The 10971-nt window shown below is 39.6% G+C and overlaps 1 protein-coding gene across 2 annotated transcripts in view; it reads left to right on the forward strand.

The window, feature by feature from the left end:
• DNMT1 (DNA methyltransferase 1) overlaps positions 1-4419 on the forward strand; it is a 48461-nt gene extending 44042 nt beyond the window's left edge. For both annotated transcript variants that reach the window (XM_069083107.1, XM_069083106.1), the window contains exons 29-34: positions 818-995; positions 1301-1496; positions 2265-2428; positions 3035-3151; positions 3536-3626; positions 4068-4419. In XM_069083107.1, the coding sequence (XP_068939208.1) occupies positions 818-995; positions 1301-1496; positions 2265-2428; positions 3035-3151; positions 3536-3626; positions 4068-4105 (784 nt within the window). In that variant the 3' untranslated portion in view covers positions 4106-4419. The remainder of the gene's footprint in view (positions 1-817; positions 996-1300; positions 1497-2264; positions 2429-3034; positions 3152-3535; positions 3627-4067) is intronic.
• Positions 4420-10971: the final 6552 nt, after the last annotated feature.

Raw genomic sequence — 10971 nt, forward strand, 5'->3', positions numbered from 1 at the left:
TTTTCCAGAAAAAATATGGGGAACCACTGAGACTTCTTAAGCAGGGGAGTGACATTGAGAGGTGGGTGCTCACCGCTGTGTGAGGAGGGAGGAAGCAGGGAGGCCAACTTGGAGGTTTAGTGCAGTAGTTTAGTTGAGCAGTGATAAAGACCTGGACCAGGGTGGCGGCTGTATGAGGAGAGAGAAGAGGAGAGATTCAAGAAAGGCTGTGGTAACAGATTAGATATGGGGGGTGAGGGAGAATGAAGAATTGAAGAGGACTCTGAGCTTTCCAACCTGGGTGACTAGAAGACCGGGTGCCCTTAATAGAAATAGGAAAGTTAAAAAATAGTGGATTTCAGTGAGGGGGGATTAAAAATTTAGAGGAAATAAGTTCTTTTACTTGACATATTGAGTGTTAGGTATTAATGAAACATTCAAGTAGGTGTGAATGTACATCAAACAGTAGGTGATTTGGGCTTGGAGCTTAGGAGAGAAGTGAAGGTTACATATATAGATTTGGGATTCATCTACTTAGAGACAGAACCTGTAGAAAGTAAGGAGATCACCAAGAGACAGTATAGAAAGAGAAGGACCCAGCACAAAAGGCCTGAGGTGTACCCTTGTCGAAGGTGTGGGGCATGGATGATGATTATCCAGCGAAGGAGACTGAGAAGAAACGGTCAGGAGGAGAACCAGGAGAATTTTGGAGGGGAAAAAGATTCTGCAATAGAATGACAACCAAAGCAGCATTTCAATTCTGCATTGTTATTGATGTTATATGATCAAAACAGTTTTCAGAATCTGAATTTCCACTGGTGATTGCACTGTATTTCAGAATGAACTCTGCTCCATTCCGAACCATCACTGTACGGGATACAATGTCAGACCTTCCCGAGATTAGGAATGGTGCTTCTGCCCTGGAGATCTCTTACAATGGAGAACCTCAGTCCTGGTTTCAAAGGCAAATAAGGGGCTCACAGTATCAGCCCATCCTCAGGGATCACATCTGCAAGGTCAGACTTGAGCTGTAGCTGAAATTTCCCATGTTTTCTATTGGTCTAGTTTGGTAGCTGGTCTTAAAAGACCTTACATGCTTTACATACCTAGTCATCATTCTCCGTAAATAGTTGTGTTCCCATAAGGAACAGTGCTTCACAGTGTCACTTTTACGAGGTAAACGTTCTGAGCTATTACTTTAAAATGCATGATCTTAAGTTCTAAAATACTTTTCAGAATCTGATGTATTGATGTCTGATAGGCCTGGGTGGGAAGAGGGTTTGAGACAACAATGGAAAGGTAATGGTCATTTGGGTTGCAGGATATGAGTGCTTTGGTAGCTGGCCGAATGAGACACATTCCCCTGGCCCCAGGATCAGACTGGCGTGACCTACCCAACATTGAGGTCCGTCTCTCAGACGGTACGACAACCAGGAAATTGCGATACACCCATCACGAGAAGAAGAATGGACGTAGCAACACTGGAGCTCTCAGAGGTGTCTGCTCCTGTGCAGAAGGTAGGTATATTTCCTAATCTTGGAATTGTTCTCTCAGAAGGGATGAGAGTTGATGTCCAGTCTTCACTGATTGATTCTAAATGATCTTCATATTACCCAGCTATACCTGGATCACTGGGTTACTGTGAGAAGGGAGCAAAATATTTCCTATAAATTTCATTAGGGTATATGTCCTGCAGGGGGATCAGGGGGATCACTGGATCAAAAGGTATGAGCAGTTTTAGTGACTTTTCTTAAAAGGAATATTCCTTACATATCCTGGATAATTAACTTTATATTGGAAATATCTTATGCAAAGATTTTTTTTTTCCTATTCAGATACTTTCTCTTATTCTAGCTACATTTCTCTTTGTTTTTGTTCTTGTTCTTTTTTTGTTCAGAGGCTTTTCAGTTTTTATAATCTGGATTGTCCATTTAATATTTTATGATTGCATCTGTCCATTTTTGGTTAAGAATTCTTGCTCTTAGAGAGGGGTTTGTGATATATTGGAAAATGTAGGTTTTGTTAAACCAAAAATAACACTCAATAACTATTTTTTAAAAACCACAAACTTTCTCTGCTTGAACATATGTATGTCCTTGCACTCTAATTATCCTTGTGGTGTGATCTTGTACATTTAGATTGCATATTCCTTTGAAGCTTATTCTGATCTGTGGTGAAAGATGCTGTTCTAAATCCAATGTTCCCTTTCATTGTAATGGTCAATCAAATTAAATACCAAATAACTGTTTTCCACTGAATTTCAGCTTGGTTTTTCTTCCATTCAGGTAAACCATGTGATCCTGCAGATAGACAATTCAACACTTTGATTCCATGGTGCCTGCCCCACACAGGGAACAGGCACAACCACTGGGCTGGGCTCTATGGAAGATTGGAATGGGATGGCTTCTTCAGCACTACAGTTACTAATCCTGAACCAATGGGCAAGCAGGTATGGGTGCGTCAGTGGGGGAAAGTGGAATTCATTCATTTTCCCACCCTCGTGGAACATAAAAATGTTGGTAACTGGTACTTACCATAGAGCCACTCCATAAATGACCTTGCATTTTGAGGCCCAGCTGTCATTCCTACACAGCCATTCAGTTCAGAGCATTGTTTTCATTGCCACTTCTCTACATACACTTTCCAATAATCTGTGTCCCAGTGGAGATCCCCAACCCAGGATGTCATCTTCAAAGCTTTCTTGCAGTTAAGCAACAAAGGTGATCCTGTTGTGTTACAGGAAGGAGAGATGTCAGTCTTATTTTTCTCTATTAAGGCTAGTGCAAGTTTGTGCCGATTTTTTTTTTTTTTTTTTTTGGAGAGATGAAGGTAGGGCAGTGCTTTGCCCAAGGTCACAGGCTGGTTTTTGTGTTAAATGTCTGGGGCCGGATTAGAACTCATGTCCTCCTGACTCTAGGACTGGTACTATTCATATAGAATATAGAATAGAGCAGTCTATTCACTGCTCCACCTAGGCACCCCAAGTGCATGCTTTCTAATGAAAGGAGAACTCTTTTAATGAAAGGACTGATGACATGGATTCTTGTGTCCACAGGGTCGAGTACTTCACCCAGAACAGCACCGAGTAGTGAGCGTACGGGAATGTGCCCGGTCCCAAGGATTTCCAGATACCTACAGATTGTTTGGCAACATCTTAGATAAACACAGACAGGTTAGTGTTAACTTCCATTCTTTTGAGGCTGCCAGAAGGAGCTTTATTACGAATTTTGTCATTGCTTAGTGCAATTGATACTTGAACCAAATGAAGTATTTTTCTTGCCAAATAGATATTTGATATAAATTGCATTTGGCTCTCCTACCAGAAGGCTTTAGGTGGCCTTGAGGTCTCTAAGAACAAGACCCTCTCAAAAATAGACTGGGAAAGAGAATGAGAATTTGGGGTAGAATGGCACCCTGATTCAAATCCTCTGAGGCCTGCTCAGATTGCTGCTGCCTCCTGATAGTGTGCTGAAAGCCAAGGTGTTCCACAGGGATCTATCTAGGCACAGGACCCTATTGCACAACACCAGATTCTATTCCCCTCTTTCCCATGCAGGTGGGCAATGCTGTGCCTCCACCCCTTGCCAAAGCCATAGGCCTAGAGATCAAGCTCTGTGTGGTGGCCAAAGTGAAAGAGAATGCCACAGGTAGGTGTCAGTATGCCTAGAGGACTTTCTGGTGTGTGAAATGGATTGCATGCTATTACATTTTAGGGGTGGTTTGTGGTAACTCAGCTGTCCCCTTTTCCTTCCCACTTTGCTCATTGAGTCTAAGGAGACTATAGGTCAGAGAAGGGAAATCACTTGGGAGAGCCCCTCTTCTGGGTGGGCTTCCTTTACTGAGTATCAGATGCTAAGTAAAGATTGAGAATACTAATACTTTAGCCTGCTGTGTGTAAGAGAGCAGCTACTATGTGGAGGAGAACTGTGTGTGTGTGTGTGTGTGTTCAGACATTACCAGCTTGTTGCTGTCTGTGGTAACATTTTCGGGTATTTAATAGGATTGTTCTTTAAACTGTCACATTTGGTAGTCATAATACCATGCTGTCACTTTCTATTCAAATGTGTCTTCACCTTGTTTCTTCTCAGAAAAAATTAAACAAGAAAATTTAGAGTCCACGGATTAACCTTTGCATCTCCCATCATCTTCCTTTCTGGCACCAGGATCTCCAACATGCACTGAAATATGTTTTTGTTCTGCTGTCCTTGTAAACAGTGTTTGTCTCCTTGGCTGACATTGAGCTGTTTTGTGGTGTTCAGATTATCAACTAATAATCATTTAGTAATCAAACTGTGCAGTGCCCTTTGTGCATTCTGGATTTTTAAACCTGTTTTTATTATGCATTGTATTAAATAATCTACCACTTTATGCAAGTGGAAATACTTTATGTAGTTTTTATATGTTGTAATATTTCTTCAAATAAATCTCTCCTATAAATTATCCTGTATCATTTCTGTTTCCTGTGTTATTGAAAGTTATTTTTTGCTCTGCCCATTTGATCTGCTTTTTGTTACTCAGAGAAGAATGATTTTTTTTTTTCTAACTGCTAAAATCATTCTCAGGAAGCCAAGTGTGGGAGTATCTTCCTAACCTGATTTTCTACTCTTGTTCCTGCACCTGACACCTTAGTCTCCCTCACTGCTGACTTACAGTATCTTTATGGTCCAATGAAACCCCTAGATCTTCAGATAAATTGCCATCTAACCCTGATTCCTCAATCCTGTGCTTGTGAAGTTGATTATTTTGACCCTAAACGTAATACTTTATAGCCAACTTCAAATCCATCTAGTTTTATGTTTATTTAGTTCACATCTTATCATCTATTCACATCTTAATGTTTTCTTCAGAAAAATATGAGATTCCATATTGAGTAATATATTAAAGTCTAGACAAGTTTTCTGAAGATCAGTTAGTTCAGGAACTCCATAAAGAAGAAAATAATACAGTCTGTCCCTCATGAAATCATGCTGACTCTTTGTAATAAATCACTGCATCCTTTTCTAAGTTCATTCATCTCTTTGTAACCAATTCTTCTTCTATGGATATAGGAAGTGAAAGAGACCCCTGCTGAGAATTCTGGGACTTGAAACTCTTCCTAGCAAGTCCCGAGAATTACCTCAGGAAACCACTGCACAAAAAAAAACTTCAGTTTAAGATAGTGCCCCCTACACTCAGGAAGCAAAACCCCACTTTAGAATAGTTAAAAGTCAAGAAATGGGCTAGAAAAATGAACAAATAGCAGAAAAAGATCCTGGCTACAGAAAATTGCTATGGTGACAGGGGAGGTCAAAACAAAGTAAAAACTCCTACATACAAAGCCTCAAAGAAAAATATGAATTGGCCCCAAGCCATGGCTCAAAAGGATTTTTTTTTACCTTTTTTGGGGAGGGCATTTGAAGTTAAGTGACTTGCCCAAGGTCACACAGCTAGTTTGTGTGTGTTAACTGTCGAATCCAGATTTGAACTCCCTTGGGCCCTCCTGACTCCAGGGTCGGTCCTCTATTCACTGTGCCACCTGGGCGCCCCTCTAAAGGATTTTAAAAATCAAGTAGGAGAGGTAGGGGGAAAAATGGGAAGAGAAATGAGAGTACTGCAACAAAAATTGTGAAAAAAAGTCAACAGCTTGGTAGAGGAGGCACAAAAATTACTAAACAAAATTACACCTTAAAAACCAGAATAGATCAAATGGTAAAAGAGGTTACAAAAGTCTAATGCAGAAAAGAATGCCTTGAAAAGCAGAATTGACCAAATGGAAGAAAGATATACAAAAATCCACTAAAGAGAACTTAAAAATTATAATTGGCCAAATGGAAAAAAGAGGTACAAAAGCTCACTGAAGAAAATAATTCCTTAAATGTTAGGACTTTATAAGTGGAAGCTAACAACTTCATGAGACATCAAGAAACAATCAACCAAAATCAAAAGGATGAAAACATTGAAAATGTGAAATACCTCAGAAAAACTACTGACATGGAAAATAGATCCAGGAGACATAATTTAAGAATTACTGGGCAGGAGCGGCCAGGTGGCTCAGCCAGTAAGAGCACCGGCTCCAGTGTCAGGATGACCTGGATCAAATCCGGGCTCAGATACTCAGCACCACGCCCAGAAATAATAACTGGCCGTGTAACCTTGAGCAAGTTACTTAACCCCAATTGCTTTAAAAAAAAAAAAATTACTGGGCAACCTGAAAAAAAAGCCTAGACCTCATCTTTCAAGAAATTTTCAAGGAACACTGTCCTGATATTCTAGAACCAGAAGGTAAAATTGAAACAGTAAGAATACACCAATCACCTCCTGAAAGATATCCCAAAATGAAAATTCTCAGGAAAATATTATAGCCAAATTCCAAAGCTCCTTGGTCCAGGAGAAAATATTGCAAGCAGACAGATAGAAAGAAACAATTCAAATATTGTGGAACCACAGTGAGGATAACACAAGATTTAGCAACTTCTGTGTTAATGTATTGGAGGGCTTGGAATATGATATTCCAGAGGGCAAAGGAGCTAGGATTACTACCAAGAATCACCTGCCCAGAAAAACTGAGTATAATCCGTTAAGGGGAAAAAATAAATATTGAATGAAATAGAGGACTTTCAAAAGCATTCCTAATGAAGAGGTCAGAACTGAATAGACAATGTGACTTTCAAATACAAGACTCAAGAGAAGCATAAAAAGGTGAAGAGGAAAGAAGTCATAAGGGATGCAATGAGGCTAAACTATTTACATTCCTACATGGGAACATGATCCTTGTAACTCTTTAAAACTTCATCATTATTTTAGGATAGTTAGAGTATACATAGAGGGCATGGGTGTGAGTTGAATATGATATATCTAAAAAGGTAAATTAGGGATGAGAAAGAAGAATGCAGGAGAGGTAGAATGGGGTAAATTATCTGACATACACAGTGGAGTTGAAGACGGAAAGTGGGCAGGGGGGACTGTACGAACCTTAATCATTGGAATTGGCTCAAAGGGAGAATAACACAAACTCAGCTGGGGATAGAAATCCATCTTAACATACAGGAAAGGGGGGGGAGGGATTAAAGAAGGTGAGACTGATGGAAGAGATTGGGGATGGTAAAAATCAGAAGCAAAACATCTTTCTTAGTGAACAGAGTGAAAGGGGAGAGAGTAGAATAAATGAGAATAGGATGCAGGGAAATACACAGTAGTCATTAACTGAAAAAATGTTTACAACAAATATCTCTGATAAAGACCTCATTTATCAAATATATAGAGAACTGTTAAATTTCTAGAAATAAGAGCCATTCTTCAATTTATACATGGTCAAAGGATATGAACAAGTTTTCAGATGAAGTAATCAAAGCCATCTATAGTCATTAAAAAATGCTCTAAATCACTCTTGATTAGATAAATACAAACTAAAACAACTCTTGAGCTGCCATCCCATACTTATCAGATTGGCTAATGACAGAAAAGAAATGACTAATGTTGGAGGGGATTTGGGAAAATTAAGGCACTAATGCACTTCTGGTAGAATTGTGAACTGATCTAACAATTCTGGAGAGCAATTTGGAACTATGCCCAAAGGGCTACAAAACCATGCATACCCTTTGAGCCAGCAATACCACTACCAGGTCTGTATCCCAAAGAGATCAAAGAAAAGAAGAGGACCTATATGTAAAATAATATTCATTGTAGCTCTTTTTGTGATAGCAAAGAATTGAAAATTGAGGGGATGCCCATCAATTGGGAAATGGTTAAACAAATATATATGATTGTGCTATGAGAAATGACAAGCAGGATGCTCTCAGGAAAACCTGGAAAGACATAAACTGATGCAAAGCAGAACCAGGAGAACATTTTACACAATAACAACAGTATTGTATGATGATATACTGTAAATACTTAGCTATTCTCATCAATGCAATGATCTAAGACAATTCTGAAGGACTTATGATGAAAAATTCTATCCATCTCCAGAGAAAGAACTGATGGAGTCTGAATACAGATAAAAGCATACTTTTCCTTTATTTTTCTTGGGGGTTTTTTGTCTGTTTTCCTTCACAGCATGACTTATACGGAAACATGTTTTGCATGACTGTACATGAATAGCCCATGTCAAATTGCTTGCCTTCTCCATGAGGGAAAGAGGGAGGGAGAAAGAGAATTTGGAAATCAAAATTTGAGAAAAATAACGTTAAAATTGTTTTTACATGTAACTAGGGAAAAATAAAATTTAATTATGAAATTAAAAAACAAGATAAGAATGCCCCATGGTCATAGAAGCTTGCCCTTTTATTTTGCTTTAGATCATGATCCTGAAGAAATATTTCTGGGGGCGGGTAGGTGGCACAGTGAATAGAGCACCGGCCCTGGAGTCAGGAGGACCTGAGTTCAAATCCAGCTGCAGGCACTTAATGCAAAATTAGCTATGTGACCTTTGGCAAGTCACTTAACCCAATTGCCCTACTTTCCCCCCTCCAAAAAGAAAAAAAGAAAAGAAAACAATATTTCTGAAAGAGGTAGATGAACTGAACATGTGAGAAAAGTCACCCATGTTTCTCTTCCTCATCCCCCTCCTCCTCTCTGTCTGTCTCTCCCTCTTCCTGCCTTTCTCCAACTTCCTTCTCTGCCCTCCCCCTACATCTTGTTTGTTTTATCAAGCATCCATTGATGATTTGTTCTCTTGCTATATCCTAACTATTCTTTTATTCGGATTTAGTTTTTCTTCACATAAAGCATATGTGATCATCCTGGAAATGTGATTTCCCCCTGCATATATTTGGTTTTGGGTGGAGAGTCCAAATGAGGAAGTGTTCTAGTTGTTTAGTTCCACTGATGGCATAAAGAGCTGTTTAATTTTGTTAATAATTCTATAAATTCCCCAAAGAACAAAGAACGAATTTGGTGTCTTTTACATAGATTTTCTGTATCTTTTGGACATTTCTTTAAAAAACCTGAAGTTTTGATGAGTTCCCTGTCCCATCTACATCAGTCTCTTAAAATAACTCCCATTCTTCCCTTGGGGCATAAGGGAGCCTGTTGTTAGCTGAGTACTGCTAAGTCTCTAACCCCAGTGGAGGCAGGCTGAGCATGGTGCAGTGATGGTTGCTGAAGCAAAAAAGTCTTTGCACCTTACTGGAAGGGAGGGGAGATATCAGAGGAGAGGGTGACAGCCAAAAGGGAAGGCCCTGCACTGAACCTGCCCCAGTGGGTGGACAGTAGATGTAGCTTGGGAGTACTCCACTCCACTCCCTTCCCTGGAGGGAAGGGGAAATAAGAAAGGAGTGGATATAGTTGATTTTGCTCTCCATAGCAACACCTGCTGGTTATATCTTTCCTAATTTGTTCTAGAATTTTCCCAGGAATTGATATCAAGCCCACAAGTCTATAGTTTCCAGACTATTCCTCCTTTCTTTGGCGTCCTCCACCCCCATTTTTAACAAATTGGGACATTTCTCCTCGCATCCTTCAATGCTTCTGTTCTCCATGATGTTTCAAATATCACTGGCAGTGGGCTGGCAATCCCATTTGCCAGGACATAATTCATCTTGGCCAAAAGACTTGATTTCATTAAAGTCAACTAGGTGATGCCTTGCTGTCAGCTTCTTTTTGGCTCTTTTTGTTCTGTCCTTTTTAGTCCAAAGATCCTTCTCCTTGATAGAGAAACCAGAAGCAAAGTAAGAGTCGAACAGTTCCGCCTTCTCTCAATTGTCAGTTATCCTATCCCTTCCAAGCAGAAGTCCCAGTTTCCTTTTGCTCCCAACATAGCTAAACAATAACAAAAAAGACCTTTTTTAAAAATTGTTTTTAGTTAGAACACTTCTGACACCGTTTTTACAGTACCATATGACAATCTCACATGCATTGTCTCTTGCCTTCCCTTGCTTCCATCTTCTGTTAAAAACAAACAAACAAAAAACTATCTTAGTTGATTAGTTTCCTTTGCCTCCATATCAGTCTTTTCAGGTAACTAATTCATTCTCCTTATTGGAATTGTTTTCCTTTGTATCTTCATGGTCTCTTATCTGAGGACATCACTACCCACAAGACAGTCCAACATCAAAGAATTTAAAAAATGCTTCTGAGCAGTCCTAATCAATACCATGACAGCCATGTACTTGAAAGCTACTTCACTCTACTTGTGGGGGATCCTCTCAGGAATTCATATTCCATTTTCTCCTAATCAACATTCAATCAAACAAATCTGATGATCAATTTGGATGGATGGAGGTTCCCAAGTGGGATTCCAACAATTTCAGAAAGCAGTGTGGAATATATTTTTTAAATGATCAAAAGTGTTGTTAACTTTGACCTAGAGATCCCACTGCTGGTCATATAACACCAGGGAGCTTAAAGACAGAAAGTACACATCTATGCCAAAATATTAATAGCAATTCTTTTTTTTGTGGTGGCAAAGAACTGGACATAAAGTAGATGAACATCAGTAGGAGATTGGATTTTTAAGTTCCTTAATTTAACACTTGAATTCAGGGCCATCGAGGTAGCTCAGTGGATAGAATGTCAACCCTAGAGTCAGGAGAACCAGAGTTCAAATCTGACCTCAGATACTTACTAACTGTGACCTTGTGTAGCGGCAAGAACCCCAGCATCCCCACAGTGTCTGCCAACACACGTTTTTAGATCTGCTTTGCTAAAGGAAAGCAACTCAAAATGGGTTAACAAGCTTACTTTAATCAATCAAATATATATTGTTTACCTAGTTCAGGGGGAAAAGGTCAGCACCCCGAACTTCAGAATATACAGAGGTTACAAGCATAAGTTACAAGAACATTTCAACAGACAGGCTTCTAAACTGTCCAACCATTATATACATCCATACCAAATCACAGTTACCAGAGAGGGAAGCATCAGCATCTGGGTTTTCAAAGCTGGGGGGCTCTCAACGGCTGCCCAGAGTCTCCTCTTATCAAATCACAGAACACTTCTCAAAGTGAGCCCCAAAGCAAAGCTTCACATCAAGGTCTTATATAGCCTTCTCCTGGCTCAGAGAATGTAACAACC

The sequence above is a fragment of the Petaurus breviceps genome, unplaced genomic scaffold, assembly GCF_028583685.1.
Source record: "Petaurus breviceps papuanus isolate PSGF00001 unplaced genomic scaffold, PetGlider_PUasm1.0 172, whole genome shotgun sequence".
In the NCBI taxonomy this organism is placed as follows: domain Eukaryota; kingdom Metazoa; phylum Chordata; class Mammalia; order Diprotodontia; family Petauridae; genus Petaurus; species Petaurus breviceps.